The sequence below is a fragment of the Nilaparvata lugens genome, chromosome 3 (genome assembly GCF_014356525.2).
Source record: "Nilaparvata lugens isolate BPH chromosome 3, ASM1435652v1, whole genome shotgun sequence".
Lineage (NCBI taxonomy): Eukaryota > Metazoa > Arthropoda > Insecta > Hemiptera > Delphacidae > Nilaparvata > Nilaparvata lugens.
In genome coordinates this window covers 6419457-6436570 of record NC_052506.1, presented here as the reverse complement: position 1 = coordinate 6436570, position 17114 = coordinate 6419457, and the positions used below count along the sequence as shown (strand labels likewise).

Below are 17114 nucleotides of genomic sequence, written 5' to 3'. Positions count from 1 at the left end.
TGAAGTTGAAATAAATTTATTCAAATTTGGAAGGAGGACCACATGAACATTTATGATACTGCCTCATGATGAACAGTTTTTATTCAAAATTGGTTTGCAATCATCTTAAGTTGATTGCTGTCAATGATACATTTCTAAGAGTATCTGACACCTTTCACTATGTATTTTGCTAAATCTGCAACAAACATACAGAGCTATAAATTATACAGTTTTTTCTTTCTTATCTACACAAATATAACTATTGAATGAAGGTGGGTTGTAAATATCTAAGGACCTTAGCTCCTATTGTAAGGACCTTAAGCTCCAAATTTCAAGTCATTCCATTAATAGTGAGATGAGAAATCGTGTACACAGACACACATACACTCATACACACAGCACACATACAGACCAATAGGCCTACCCAAAAACCACTTTTTTGTACTCAGGAGACCTTGAAACGTATAGCAATTTAGAAATTGGGTTATCTTATTTTTTTTGGAAAACAATACTTTCCTTACCTATGGTAATAGAGCAAGGAAAGTAGAAAGACTGCCAATTTTAGCATTTGTTGTAAAAATGTAGCCTAAGAAATTTGTATATACATGTACGATACCGGTACTTATAATTAAATATGAAGTTTGTGAAATACATTTTACTACTGACTTATCTTATGATTTTCGCGACTTCTTGAGCTCTCTGTAATTATTAATGTAATCAGAATATCAAGAATACATGGGAATGGATTGGAATAATAATGAAATATCCCAATATTTCTAACCTTTTCTCCTATAGTTAGATCCACGTTATAATGTCAGTGTTTGATTAACAATGGTATTGCTATCCCTGTCTATCATTCAATGAAGCTATCTCTTTCTCGCTTTGCTCTGTTGCCAGATCGTCTTTTAACAATGTATAATTAATAATTAATTAACAAAATATTTCATCTTGACTATGGAAATTCATTATGAAATTATTGGAAAATGTAATTTCTTGCTCGATAAAATATAATTGATTATTTTGAACGAGAATGAACAATTAATATTACATCAATGAACCTACGTATCAGCTACCGTCTATAGAAGGCATTGACAAGATAGAGGATCGGCATCGTTGTTCTGCTATCTTTCTCCACTACCATTATAACGTGGACCTCACTATAGGTCTACTCCTTTTATAAGGCGAGCTACACTCTGAGAATTTGTGGCCTAAACTCGACATGAATTTAGACTTTAGAATTTGACGTCATACTGACGTCATTAACCCTCGTTTTTGGACAAATTCCTGAGTGCAAATATTTCAAATGAAATTTTCTTGAACATACCTTCAGATGAAATGTACTTATTATCATCATCCAATTTGAAATTTTCAAAAACGCCTTCTATGATTGGTTCTCGTAAAGTTAATCACGGTTGAAATTGAACCTTCCGGTAGTCGCGCCCTTCTCAATTACACGAGTAGTCGCGTGTTGTATTTTGTACAACATCAAATTTTCCAATAAGTGTTATGTACTATGTTTACTGTCAAAACATATCAATTAATTGTATAATTACTTTTTCCATCTCTTGGATTATTCACGCCTATGAACATTTGGATGATTACCATTTCTTATGGTACATCAAGCAAAGCCATCAATTATTCTGTATTATTGGTTCGTTTACAGTCCCCGTATATAGTCTTTCCCTATCTTATGCACAGTGCGACTTATGCACTGTCGCGACTATATGGCATCTAAAGACTGAACCATTACTCGGTTGATACAACCATAGATGAAGGATAAGTACTATATTATTCTTGTCTCTGATACAACTCAGTGGAGTGATGGGGGGAAGGAAAGTTTTGGAATGCATAGGTGACTCATTCACTGACACCAACCCATTCAATAGTTTTGTGCATCAATAAAGCTGACACTGTTGTACTTTTTACAACAGCGCGACTGCCGGAAGGTTAACAACCGGGCCTAAGTTTTCTACAATACTCAATTTGTTATCGAGTGGAATCCAAAATCTAAAGGAATTTATGTATAAGTATTTCACCAATGTGAAATGCTTTGTAACGTCACATATTTCAAGTTACGGTACCTATATCTCATAGAATCTAGAGGACCTAGGACATTCCGTTTACCGTATGCCTGTCCATTCCATATTACTCCAGATGCCCCTTAGTCTACAGTTCCAATTTTTAGCTTGAATAGTTTCCATTACTTGCATTGCTCACTGCATTTTCAAACTCTTAGGAGAGGTTGACATAATTGAAGACAAGATATGAAGTTGAAATAATTTATTCAAATTTGGAAGGAGGACCACATGAACATTTATGATACTGCCTCATGATGAACAGTTTTTATTCAAAATTGGTTTGCAATCATCTTAAGTTGATTGCTGTCAATGATACATTTCTAAGAGTATCTGACACCTTTCACTATGTATTTTGCTAAATCTGCAACAAACATACAGAGCTATAAATTATACAGTTTTTTCTTTCTTATCTACACAAATATAACTATTGAATGAAGGTGGGTTGTAATTAATATCTAAGGACCTTAGCTCCTATTGTAAGGACCTTAAGCTCCAAATTTCAAGTCATTCCATTAATAGTGAGATGAGAAATCGTGTACACAGACACACATACACTCATACACACAGCACACATACAGACCAATAGGCCTACCCAAAAACCACTTTTTTGTACTCAGGAGACCTTGAAACGTATAGCAATTTAGAAATTGGGTTATCTTATTTTTTTTGGAAAACAATACTTTCCTTACCTATGGTAATAGAGCAAGGAAAGTAGAAAGACTGCCAATTTTAGCATTTGTTGTAAAAATGTAGCCTAAGAAATTTGTATATACATGTACGATACCGGTACTTATAATTAAATATGAAGTTTGTGAAATACATTTTACTACTGACTTATCTTATGATTTTCGCGACTTCTTGAGCTCTCTGTAATTATTAATGTAATCAGAATATCAAGAATACATGGGAATGGATTGGAATAATAATGAAATATCCCAATATTTCTAACCTTTTCTCCTATAGTTAGATCCACGTTATAATGTCAGTGTTTGATTAACAATGGTATTGCTATCCCTGTCTATCATTCAATGAAGCTATCTCTTTCTCGCTTTGCTCTGTTGCCAGATCGTCTTTTAACAATGTATAATTAATAATTAATTAACAAAATATTCATCTTGACTATGGAAATTCATTATGAAATTATTGGAAAATGTAATTTCTTGCTCGATAAAATATAATTGATTATTTTGAACGAGAATGAACAATTAATATTACATCAATGAACCTACGTATCAGCTACCGTCTATAGAAGGCATTGACAAGATAGAGGATCGGCATCGTTGTTCTGCTATCTTTCTCCACTACCATTATAACGTGGACCTCACTATAGGTCTACTCCTTTTATAAGGCGAGCTACACTCTGAGAATTTGTGGCCTAAACTCGACATGAATTTAGACTTTAGAATTTGACGTCATACTGACGTCATTAACCCTCGTTTTTGGAGAAATTCCTGAGTGCAAATATTTCAAATGAAATTTTCTTGAACGTACCTTCAGATGAAATGTACTTATTATCATCATCCAATTTGAAATCTTCATAAATATGATTACGCGACGATTCATCAAGTACTCTCTACTGACGTCATTAACCCTCGTTTTTGGAGAAATTCCTGAGTGCAAATATTTCAAATGAAATTTTCTTGAACGTACCTTCAGATGAAATGTACTTATTATCATCATCCAATTTGAAATCTTCATAAATATGATTACGCGACGATTCATCAAATACTCTCTTCAACCCTTCTCTATTCCAGCCGCGACTTGTAGTCTCACTGAGTAGGAGACCTGGTAGAATTAGACTGGAAAATGGATACTGTTTTAAAATTTGAAGTTCAAATTGTTAGCTCTAACCATTATCACTACCTCCATTGTCCACACATTGGGATCTCGCATAATGATATAGGTTAAGAAGATCATGCACTATCAGAATCACTCGTTAGATGCACTCAACCTTCTAGTCGTGACCCCGGGTCCCAGGAACTCGTGTAATTTTTGTTTTAGTTATAATTTTGCTTCCGTTTGCTTTATTGTCTATTGTGACCCATGTAAATTAATGTCAGTAGACACTTAAACTTGATGTAGAGTGTTAGTGCTCTGTGACTTGTTATTCTCGTGAAATGACGTTTCTGGGTCCCAGAGACCCAAGGGTCACGACTAACGTAACTTTTTCGTTCTTTTCAAATGCACATTTTTATGCAAAAGTGATTGGATTCAAGCAGTCAATATGTTTATTTTGAACAGAGAGGTTTATATTTTTTAAGATGATTAGAATATACAAATTGACTTCTAGATTTCTATTTCAATGACATATTAGTGATGATAAAAATAAATTCATAGTTCAAGATAAGAATACTGACCCTGAGTTGGATGATAGTTAAACCAATGAACTTCAGGAAATCCCATGAATACTTAACCTCCTCTAAAAGTGAACTTTATGAGATCTCATATATTTTAAATATTTCTAGTAGTGTTTCATGTAGGTTTTAGGATTTATAATAGTATTCATCACTATAATTTCATAAGTCTTACAAAGATTGTGAAACATGAAATTGAGGGTAGGGTAGAAGAAACTACCCTAAGAGTGAACTATGACCTTCCAATTTTTTTCCAATCTTTCTAGTATTGTTGCATGTAAGATCCATCATAGTATTTATTGCTATAATTCTTTGTTTACTTTATATAAAATAATAACCAAACGTTACTTTTCACTACCCTAAAAATGCAAGGTTCCACAAACTAATTTTTATTATCATAATAAAAGATCGATTTCGGCTTTATCCAAGTGCTCAATGCGTTCATCAATAACCCTTGGACAATTTAGAATCATGGAATAACATTACATCTTGAAATATTCAATATGAAAGAAGCGGGTCCCTTGGACCCAGGGTCACGACTAACGTCAGAAAAAAATAGGGTCACGATTAACGTCAGAAAAAAATAGGGTCACGACTAGAAGGTTGAATACATTATTTCCCAGTGGAGAGGCGCGCATAAGGACACCTCAAGGATCAACATTTCAAATATATGTAGTTATAACATTCGAAAAAGTGATCGAATCTCCTTGTACTACATCTCATTCTTCTCAACTCGTCAAGGCGGTTTAAAACCATGTATCATAAGTGAAATTCGTTGTAGAAAAGAACCATTTATTGTTGAGTGTATTTTAACCCTTATCTCCATAAGATTTATCTTATGTATCCCAGCTATATATATCGCTGGCTCCGCCCCCTGGACTCCCGTCTGGTTCGTCCAAAAATGAGATCAGCGGGCTCGCTTCGCTCGCCTGCATTTTTCATTTGAGCATGCTTCATTCCATCAGAAAGTCAAAGTACTGAGAAAGCGCAGAAAAGCTGAGAAAAACGTTGGAAGAACGCTGATTTTGGGCGTATATTTGGCGTTATTTCAAATTCCTTCACTAACACAACATATTACACCCTAGCTTAGCTTCTGTACTAAATTTGAACAATTTCTGTTCATTTGTTCTCGATAAATCTGAGAAAAAGCAAAAAACGCTGGAAAAACGCTAATTATGGTCGTATCTTTGCGTTATTGCAAATTCCTTCCAATACAACATTATTACACCCTAGCTGATTTTTTGTACTAAATTTGAACAATTTTTGTTCATTTATTTGTTCTCGATAAATCTGAGAAAAAGCAAAAAAACGCTGGAAAAACGCTAATTTTGGGCGTATCTTCAACGTTATAGCAAATTCCTTCTAACACAACATTATTACACCCTATCTGAGCTTCTGTATGAACATTTTCTGTTCATTTTTTCTCGATAAAGCTGAGAAAACGCTAAAAAACGCTGGAAAAACGCAGATTTTGGGCGTATCTTTGGAAATGTTTTCAAATCCGTTCTTGGTGTGTCTCTAAAGGGCCAACTGAACATACCTACCAAATTTGAACGTTTTTGGTCCGGTAGATTTTTAGTTCTGCGAGTGAGTGAGTCAGTCAGTGAGTGAGTGCCATTTCGCTTTTATATATATATAAATATAGATTAAAAATTAGAACCACAATATAATATTGCAAGCACACCCCTTTTTCTTGACGCGTTGAGTGTATTTTATAGCCATAAAATTTCTCTTATTTATCCCAGCAATATTATTAAAAAATTAGAACTTCAATATAATAGTGCAAGCTCACCCCTTTTTCTTGACCCGTTGAGTGTACTTTATCTCCATAAGATTTATATTATGTATCCCAGCAATACGTATATATATTAAAAAATTACAACTACAATATAATATTGCAAGCACATTCCGCCCCATTCCTTGACGCGTTGAGTGTACTTTATCTCCATAAGATCTATCTTATGTATCTTAGCTATATATTAAAAAATAAGAACTACAATATAATATTTCAAGCAAACCCCATTTCTTGACGCGTTGAGTGTACTTTATCTCCATAAGATTTATCTTATGTATCCCAGCTAAATATAATTATATTAAAAAATTAGAACTTCAATATAATATTGCAAGCACACCCCGTTTTCTTGACCCGTTGAATGTACTTCATCTCCATAAGATTTATCTTAGGCCTATGTATCCCAGCTAAATATAATATATATTAAAAAATTAGAACTTCAATATGATATTGTAAGCACATCCCATTCCTTGACGCTTTGAGTGTACTTTATCCCCATAAAATTTAACTTATTTATTCCAGCAATATATTAGAAAATTAGAACCACAATATATATTGCAAGCACACACATTTTTCGTGTTTATATTGACTGGACTATAAGCAGGGGGAAAAAATGACTGAGACTTACTCCTTATCTGCCAACATGTTGCGAAGCTCAGCGATTAGCAAACATTGATTCTCGGCATTCTGTGCTTCATTTTTCAACTTCAATAACAAACCTAAAACAAACATCAAAAGAACATGAGTTTTGAGCTTATAGTGGGGTCCACATTATAATGGCAGTAGAGGAAGATAGGAGACAGCGTTGAAGATTCTCTGCCTTGTCACTCCTTCTATAAAGAATATATTCTGATACCGGTTATATAAGGTCTTAAATTGAATCTATCTGAAAGAATATCTGATATCTTATGTTATATTAACTGTTCATTATTATTTGAAAGATCAACTATATTATTTTTTTCAATGATTGAATAATGAATTTCCATGATTGAGATTCATTTTTTTGTTGATCAATTGTATCCCTAGATTGTTAAAAACTTGAAGTTGCTTTCCATAACGAAACACTATATAATAACTTTGTTGAAGTTCTGACACTGTGTTAGAGGATGAAGCTCTGACTCTTCTCAGGATGAAGCTCCTCTTCAGGAGTGAAATGCATTCCTCAAGACTCCAAACAAAAGTAAGTGTTTCTTCAAATATTTACTAGTAACACAGTGTCAGAACTTCAACAAAGTTGTTAAAAACTATCTAGCAAAACTGCGTAGGTAGAAAAGGATTGCGCTCTCTGCTTTTTCTAAAGGTGCGTACAGATATATGCGCCTCCAACCCGCTCCGCGCACGCTCCGCCATCGGTCCGTCATCGCTCCGCAATCGCTCCGCCCACGCTCCGCACTCGCACCGATCATGAACGTTACGGGAGACGTTAGCTCTTCTCGCGTTCCACACTTGCTCCCCGGTCGATCATCAATCGATCTGCTCGAGTGACGTTCGATTGTGGAGCAGAGCCAAAGTCTGTACGCACCTTAATAATAGAAAAGCGTAGCAAAACTAATGTTAATCAAATACTTCCATTATAACGTGGACCTGACTATGATATTACATCATGAACTGGATAAAATCATAATTATTGAGATGAAAAACGTTTTTTGTAGAATATATAGTAGCGAGCAGTTATCATTATTGTGTTCACTCCTGCGTGATATTAATTCAATTGTAGAATATAATACTATTTATTTATTCATTTATACAAATACAATCCAGGTAAATACAAGAGGCATTCGCCCAAAACTGCTCTAATCCTTTATTTGGAATACACAGTCTAGAGGTTATGTAAAAATGATAACTAAAGCTGCGTTATTACACCAAAGTTATCAACAAAATGTTAATAACTTAATCCTTATAGATTCTATTAGATTGAACATAACTTATCATACACATGATGATCATATGTGTTTGTCAAGTTCCGTTCAATCTAATATAGAATCTATAAGGATTAAGTTATTAACATTTTGTTAATAACTTTGGTGTAAACGCGGCTTTAATTCGCACACTATTTTGAGTACAAAGAAATGTATCTACTACAATTTTTAATTCATCAGATTGATTCATTTTAAAATACAAATCCAAACAAAAAACTTCCTTCACATCGCAAAAATATTGAAAACTTATCTTAATTTCACAATTATACTCATGTAAACATCAAAACATCATTATTGATACTGAACGTACAAAATAAAACTGGAAACATATTATTTTACACTTTGATACACGGTATAGGCTACAAATATTATATATCTTTGCTGTGTTTGCACCAAAGTTATTATTAAAATGTTAATAACTGAATCCTTATAGATATCCTTAGATTGAACGGAAATTGAAAACAAATATATTTATCATGTGTGAGATAAGTTATGATCAATCTAATAGAATCTATGAGGATTAAGTTATTAACATCTTGTTAATAAATTTGGTATAAACGCAGCTTATAAGGGCTTCTCAATAGTTTTGTAATGGAAAAATAAATTACAGAAGTACACTTAGTTTTCTAAGTACACTAAGACTTGAAATGTTTTGGCGATAAAAAAGTAGAATCGCATCACAATAAAACTAGAAGGGTTTATGTTGATTCATTGAAGAAAAAATCCTATTTACTAGTATAAATAATTCTGTTGTGATTTTGATAACTTCGAATCTGAATATTCGCAACTGGTTTAGATTTGAATAGAGCCAAACATTATCATAAATATATCACACCAACTTAATTTCATCAATTAACATCAATTTCTTCAAGATGTTGTATCCTATGAAAAATCAGTAGCGTTCAACAGATTAGGTTAAAAATGTAAAAAATAATACAAATCAAAATTAATCATAATGTCAAAAATAATACACACTATACATATAATAAAAATATTCATCATTGGTGCAAGGCTTATGAAAACCAAAAGATCGAAAATATTAATAGAATTATCAATAGCATTAATTTTAATTGAACAGTGCATTCACCATTTCCGGGGTAAGATGCCAATTTTTGGTTTATTTCTTGAAGGGTGAGAGGTGGATAGGGCGTGATGATAGAGTCCACCGGTATACCTTTGATACTTGCGTAGAACCCTGAAAAAAATTAATGTTTTTCAGACCTGAATACAAAATGTGTTATTGCCTTATTCACTAAGATGTCAGAAATATTATATTTTTACGGTATAGATGAAGATTGATCCAACATAATAAATAAATAATTCTTAAGTCTATTTCATTCATATACGTATGTTTCATTTATTAATTCATAAAATTCCGTGAGTACATTATCAAAATGATAGGGGAGGAAAAATTAGGTAACCTTGTGCTATTCCTCTCCCAAATTTAGATAACACATAGTCCAAAATAGGTTAAGTCTTGTAGTTCTTCAATTCACAAAATTTTCAGTCCTCAAGTATTTCAACAAAGTAGATTTTACTTACTTACTTACTTCAAGTCTCCATGATCTTCCTGTATTTGTTCATTCTTACTTCAAAAATTGACCTTTAAAGCTTATAGCCATGAGTTTCTGCATCACTGCATCACATGTCAGTGGCTCCAGAATTTACTTGATTCTATTAGTATTTAACATATTAAGTGCGAAATTATTTTTTAACCTTGGCCTAAGAATGCATATGCATATATATTATATACTTACTTACTTTTAAAATTTATATGCTTCAAAACTAAACATAGAAGAAATATGTCACATTATGATAGCTAAAATAGGAAATATTCACATATTAAAAATATAATTTTGAAGAATTAAAAAATAATTTCAATAGTGCGGAGACAATTGGGGTATCTTAGCTCAAAAATAATAAATATCATGCCAAATGCATTGTCAGAATCTCTTTCTAATAGGGGTAGACAGAGTATGGAACAGATGAATAAGTGGGTGATACAAAAATTTTTCTTCGACATCAGTCAAATATCACAATTACTAGTAATTTATTGTTAACTTCGATTTTTTGTAGCTTTGATTATTAGTAAATAAATTTTTATATTGTCTAAACAGCTGATACTCTCACTCAGCGGTCAGGGTTTTGCCCTTGCTGGGTGGTGCCGTGTAATTTTAATTTATTTGTAAAATAGCATAATATTATAATCTAGAATATTTCTTTTGTAAGTTTTCATTTTGTATTTTTTATGGGCAATAAAGATGTTTGAAAAAAAAATTATTAAATATTAGAGTTCCGACTCTAATAATAATATACATATAGTTCTCCTACTGAATTAGGGGCTCACATGTAGGCTACTTTTACTTTTAAAAAAATAATGCATGTTGATAAGTAGAATACCATTCACTCTTTAAATGATGCAGTTACAAGTCGCTGGAGTTGAATCTTACAACTGAATTAACAGAACGGAAAATTCTGCATTAAGCCTACTTACATTATTTTCATATATTTCTGTTAGTCTCAAAAAAATACAATTTTATGCTATAGGATACGAAGCAAGATGTCCTCTCATTACAATAACACTTATTTTCAAAAGCTGTTTGACTTTCCTTATTCTTTCAGAAACATATTGTTCTTATTAATTTATCAGTGGAACTCAAATTCACAAACATTGACTGAAGAATAAATTTAATGGAAAACTTACTTATAGTAAGACATTCAGTATCCCCATAGTTCAGATTCCCCTGAAAAATGTTGGTTCATGTAAGCATTTTATTACTTTCTTATATACTAGTAATCTGTTCTCATAATGTCATTCTTGTTATTTTCACAAGTTATATTTATGGGATTCCCATACGTAGAATCATAGTGAATCTTCATATCAAATCATAATATTATTCCAAAGGTGCTCAATATGCTGTGTGAATATTGTAATTAAGCCAGCTTGAGGTGCGTGCAGATTTACGCGCCGCGAACATGAGCAATTCACTTTTAATCAGCTGACTATATCTGTATTTTACAGAAATGGTAAGATACAGGTATAAAAAGCTTGGCATCAGCTGATTAAAAGTGAATTACTCATGTTCGCGTCGCGTAAATCTGTACGCACCTTAAGCTGGCTCAATTACAATATTCACAGCATATTGAACAAATATTGGATTAGCGCCTATTGCCTAAGTGTCTAATTATAATTTCCGGTGATACATACATGTATATTACAGGAAACTCTCAAAAATATACAGAATCGTGGAATGTTCGTCAAGGTGGGGTTTCGTTTGGGCGTATATGCGTTCGGCTGCGTAAGCGATTAGTCAAAAAGCAACTTTTCCAAAAAATAAATCATATCTATTTGTATTGTATTCACTCAGTTGATATCGTACTTCATTCCATTTGATATAACAGTGATTCTAATACTGAATGGATATGATACAAATAGATTCAATCTATTATTTTGGATAGTTGATATATTTTTACTTGAAGCATAGGCAGCCGAACGGAAACCCACCTTTAGATAATTCATTCTGGAGTTTTTGCAATATAAGAGAGTAGACCTTCCAATACAAATTTAGCCGCGGAACCGCTCCCTCTCGACAAATTTTTCGATAAAAATTGTGAATTAATTGGATAAGATTTACGAATGTTTTCTGAGCATGCTTGATACTACAGGAAATGATGTTATACTAGCCGCAATGCAGTAAATTCCTAGTTCAGGTTCGTGAGGATGAGGCAAGTAGCGATGAAGCTGCAAAATAGCCCTCAAAAATAGGTCCTACAAACACCACTGGATCAATTAGATAACCCGCTACTGTGCAAACAGTGAATATCACAATCACAAAAATGTAAATGCTTAATAAAATTCATTTACACAAAAATTGAAGATAATCTCATACTATCTTTTCTTAATGGTTAACGTTGCTTTCTGTTGGGATGAAATAGAATGCCTATGTTTCTTATGAGAGTGTTCCCACATAAAGTAACTCTTAGTTTGCACTGTCTAAATAGAAAAATAGTAAAATTGTTTCTTTTGGGACGGTTCACTTATTTTTATTTCGTCAATGTGTCAACTTGAAAGAATTATGTTTGGGAGAATATAATTGATAAAGAATTATATTTAGGGAGTGGTCACACAGTCTCATTCTGCTAATGTGTGAATATACGATTGTTTATTAATAAACAATAATTGTTTGTAATAAAAAGAATAAACATAGTGTGGGAGTGTTCACAAAATGACAGAGAACTACCATGATATATACAGTAGAAAAATATTTGTGTAATATTAACAGATATATTATAAGAACCAAAATTATGAATAGTTTAATAGGAACAACCAGAATCGAACACAATTCAATAATTTAATTTAATCACTTTTCGTTTAGATGTCGGAGAAAAAAGGCAGATGAACTCTTCAATATTCATCTCTCAAATTAATTGAAATTAATTTCTGTAAAAAATAAGGTCAATAACATCGAAAAGTCTAATATAAGAGTAAAAAGTCTCAGATAAATTACGACTTTGTTTGCCCCAGAGGTGGAACAAATTGATGCAGTGCAGAAACTGAGTACAATCAGTGACATAAACCAGCAACTCTGTATCATCAGCATCATCAGCTCTTATCTGTAATAGAAAATCAGAATAATGGAGAAGAATTCTATTAGAATTTCAGTGATGCCACTCTTCACCAATTTAATTTTCAAAATTTTTAACAATAATCACAAATAAAATGATTATTCAGAATATTTAAGTCATTAAATAATTCAAAAAGGGCACTGAAATTTTTCTTTTCCTTTCTATTTTCATTACAAGTAGCCCTATACAGAAAAGAGATCTCGTTATTTTTATATCCGGTTATTTATGTTCAACGGATCTCGAAAACGGCTCTAAAGATTTTCACGAAATTTGAAACATAGAAGGTTTATGATATACAAATTCGATTGCACTAGGTCTCATCCTTGGGAAATCTCGCTGAACGACAATAAAAAGGATCATTCTTAAAAAGGATCCTTATTAAAAGAATCTGTTTCATCTTAGCTGTAACAGCTGAGACTTTCGTCGTCTGTGGATAGTAAAAAAGTGAGTGAGCGAGTATGTGAAAAATCAAGATATCCCATCCGCGAAATTCATAAGATGACGTATAGCCAGCTGTGAAATATAAACACGATCATTTCAGAGAATTGTATTATCAATAAAATATCGGGGCACCGAGCTTCGCTCGTTATTTATTTATAAACTATTGATAAATAGAACACAATTCTTCAAAATGGTTGGGGAAGGACTAACACAGTCACAGCCCAAAACTGTTTCTTCTCCGAATTTTGATTTATACTTTATAAATAGTCCAGAAAGAAGGCTATTTCCACACACTTGAATTCAGGTTCAATTTTCAGTCCAAACATTTAAAAACAAAAAAGTTCTAATTTAGATTATTCACAAACCAAATTGAATAACAAAATAGCACTCACTAATCACTTTAAAATAATTGTCAAATAATGATTAAATTTGAAAGATTTATGATCTACTCTAGTTTAGGAGGATGATCATGTCATGTCAACAAATCAGATCGATCAAGTCGATTAAAATTTCTCGCTGATTGATTACTTAGCTGGAAATAATTCTGTCTCTCTCACACACACGTATCTTCTGTTTCGACAGACGACGAAATTATCATCTGTTTTTCCAAGGATGAATAATTGTTATCCTTCTAATGTCGTTCAGCGAGTTCTCCCAGGGATGAGACCTAGTGCAATCGAATTTTTATATCATAAACCTACTATGTTCCAAATTTCGTGAAAATCGTTCAGCCGTTTTCAAGATCCATTGAACATAAATAATAACCAGATATAAAAATATAAACAGATATACAGAAATTGCTCGCTTAATATGATAGGATAAAAATAACGAGCGAAGCTCGGTGCCCCGATATTAGTTACTAAAACGTGCACACGTTTTTAAAAGCATTTTACAGTACTTTTCCCGCAGTTTTTCCTCTGTGGCATATTGGCAAGGTATGGTTCGCGGGGTACTAGTTACGGCTTTTCTCTGTTACATCTTATCTCAAAAAAAATCTGGTGTGGCGCACTCACACAACTTTCCTTGCCGTTATGCAAATTGATCACCTGACGCTAGTGTTCAAGACTACTATTCAAAGATCTGAGGCAGCTGGTGACAGGACTATAACGCTTGAGACACACGAAGTCTGCTAACTCTTCATATAGTGAATGATTTAATAGAATCAACAGTTGTCAACAGTTTGCAATTGAATAATCACATTTTTTGAATTTTCAGCTTATTTTCAATTTTAGGTGAAAATGTTACTGAACATTAATTGTAGAGATTTTCATGCTCAATCTTTTCCACTTAAATTCTAAAATCAAACTTTGCAATCTAAAATCAAACTTTGCATAGATGAGGCGGTGCTCCTGAAATTTTCACAGATATGGGACTTGTGGCAGTTGATAGAGCTTATCAATGACTATTTTTTGGTATGAATTTGATCTAAATCAAAGATATATACAGAAGTTGCTCGCTTAATATTATGGGATAGATTTTCAAGTAATTGTGTGTCTTTCCCCGTCATTGACGGCAGCCAATTATTGAATAATGGAAGGCTTATTTCAAGAAAATCGAACATCGTTACTCGATGAAAATCGTCAATCTAATTATTTCTATTGGGAAAGATCCGCAATATTACTGTGATATCAGGAGGAATATCGAGATAGATTGAAAAACTACTGTACCAATTATTTTTTGATTGACAAGAATCAAGATTTGATCGGAGTACAGATCGATTGTTGATGGATAATTTGTGGATACTGTAAGTCAAGTTACCTGCGAACCTTGTGTAAGTGAACAAAACTAGTAGCTAACTGTTGAATTTTTCCCAAAATTTTTGACTTACAAAGATCAGAACGAAAACTTTTGAAATTTGGTGAGAGAATGATTCCCTGACAAACAGAACACTATAATTATTCTCAGAGCAGTGTTTCCAATTTTAAATAATCACGAGAATAAAAGATTGACGAACGCTGTTTGATCAGTTGCTGCCTGCATTTGTGGCAAGAGTTGCGTCACATAAATGTCAATTTAAGTGAACAATGAACCTAGATGAACGCAACGTTTATTGACAATAAATTATGGTAGCTCTATACTCCTTATTGGTATTAACTCAATAACAGACATCACCTTGTCGTTGTTAATACGTATGAGCAGAGACAAGAATAATATAGTTATTATATATCTTACTTATCCTTCATCTATGGTGTGAGTATTACGAGAGAAGACTATACATTATCATGTTATTGTTTTGTGCTGGCCCATTGCTCTTCAAAAATTTCTAACTTCTGGTGACTTTATAAAACTTAATTACCGTATTTCATCTCCAGTATTTCACTATCATTGCTGTTCAGAAGAAGAAGAAGAAGAAGAAGAAGAAGAAGAAGAAGAAGAGAAGAAGAAGAAGAAGAAGAAGAAGAAGAAGAAGAAGAAGAAGAAGAAGAAGAAGAAGAAGAAGAAGAAGAAGAAGAAGAAGAAGAAGAAGAAGAAGAAGAAGAAGAAGAAGAAGAAGAAGAAGAAGAAGAAGAAGAAGAAGAGAAGAAGAAGAAGAAGAAGAAGAAGAAGAAGAAGAAGAAAGAAGAAGGAAGAAGAAGAAGAAGAAGAAGAGAAGAAGAAGAAGAAGAAGAAGAAGAAGAAGAAGAAGAAGAAGAAGAAGAAGAAGAAGAAGAAGAAGAAGAAGAAGAAGAAGAAGAAGAAGAAGAAGAAGAAGAAGAAGAAGAAGAAGAAGAAGAGGAAGAAGAAAAAAAAGAAGGAATCGATTTTTCTTATTGCTGATGATTTCCACATAAGCTTTCCAGATTGTTACCAGTGACTAATTGGATGTTGTGATGATCTAACGTCCATGCTTACCGGCGGGATTCGAACCTACGACCAGTTAGCGTTAGCAGACTGAAGGATTCAATGACCAAGTCGTCTCGACTATCCGTACGATGTACGGATCCGTCGTACTTAATCCGTACGACGATTAAGACTCATAATTGAGTCTTAAATTTCCTGTCATTAAATTTAATAGAATTTAAATACTGTCACTAGTTTTTAAAGAATTGAAAATTAGAGTATAACAACCAGTACCTATATAATCAAATGGATGGTCATCACACTTCTTCAGTTTATTTATCTTCTGAATTAGAATACATTGCTCCCCTATATATTATTTATTTATCACATCAATATGAAAATTACAACATATAGAGGCTTACAGCTCTATGCAAAACAAGCCTCAGTGAAAATCGATTGTTCACACGAACAATTACTAAATTAATAAGAAAGAAAAGCGAAAATTAAACAATAAAATAGTTTTAGGAACAAACATTATATACGTGTTAATAAAAACAATATAAAATCTTGTAGTACCCTCTATTATTTAAAAAAACTTTAATAGCTTCATTCTAAAGTATTAAAAAAAATAAAACTTTTAAATTTTTTAAGAAATAAAGGGTACTACAAGATTTTATATTGTTTTAATTAATTTGTTAAAAAGTAGTCCATGTGAGTGTTTTTATTATATACGTGTTACACCAATTTTGGAGTTGTATCAAATATAGCTTTAAAGACAGCAAACCACTTTTTCCATTGTGATGTGATCATAATGTCTCGTTAACAAGTCACTCAATTCTACCGAAGACGATATTGATCTAGTATCATTCTATTGATGTTTCTTTGATATTTCACGCTAGATCCACCTACCATACAGTGTTATTCCAAGCGACTCCATTGAGAATCGAGGGAGTCGATATTGGAAACTTTATTGTAACTTCAAATAGAAGTTTTTCATAGCTCTAAGAGTTTTCTTTCTTATAAATGTGTGTCACCTGGTCATATGGGACATATATATGATTCATATATTTATCTCATATTGATCAGGATTTTAGAGTTTTATTTTACGAAAAGTTTAATGAACGGTGTTTCTGCCTTTGAACAGGTTTGTCATCGACAGAAAGAT

General features: G+C 32.7%; 1 protein-coding gene and 1 long non-coding RNA gene across 5 annotated transcripts; both read right to left on the bottom strand.

Annotated features, from left to right (window-relative positions):
• LOC120350192 lies at window positions 1–1345 on the bottom strand. Its single transcript, XR_005570674.1, has 2 exons — window positions 1304–1345; window positions 1–175 (listed from the first exon to the last, which is right to left on the bottom strand). It is a non-coding gene; the product is annotated as an uncharacterized LOC120350192 (long non-coding RNA).
• An 899-nt stretch (window positions 1346–2244) lies between these two features.
• Window positions 2245–15176, bottom strand: LOC111045735. Of its 4 annotated transcripts, none has more exons than XM_039422707.1 (7): window positions 14948–15176; window positions 12631–12736; window positions 10827–10866; window positions 9210–9317; window positions 6832–6922; window positions 3708–3856; window positions 2245–2418 (listed from the first exon to the last, which is right to left on the bottom strand). In XM_039422707.1, exons 2-7 carry the CDS (start codon window positions 12724–12726, stop codon window positions 2378–2380), a joined length of 525 nt encoding a protein of 174 aa, XP_039278641.1. In that variant the 5' UTR covers window positions 12727–12736; window positions 14948–15176; the 3' UTR covers window positions 2245–2377. The 4 variants fall into 4 exon arrangements, with proteins under 4 accessions (XP_039278641.1, XP_039278639.1, XP_039278640.1 ...); XM_039422705.1 differs by having other exon boundaries at window positions 14956–15090; XM_039422706.1 differs by having other exon boundaries at window positions 15018–15056.
• Between the last annotated feature and the right edge of the window lie 1938 nt (window positions 15177–17114).

What these genes read in the sequence shown, in the direction of transcription:
- LOC111045735 (XM_039422707.1), bottom strand. Translation starts at nt 12,726, where the DNA reads ATGATGCTGATGATACAGAGTTGCTGGTTTATGTCACTGATTGTACTC. An exon ending in TACTGAATGTCTTACTATAA is followed by an intron (nt 9,318 to 10,826) that starts GTAAGTTTTCCA and finishes AATTTTTTTCAG; the next exon opens with GGTTCTACGCAAGTATCAAA. An exon ending in TAAGTACATTTCATCTGAAG is followed by an intron (nt 2,419 to 3,707) that starts GTACGTTCAAGA and finishes TGTTTGTTGCAG; the next exon opens with ATTTAGCAAAATACATAGTG.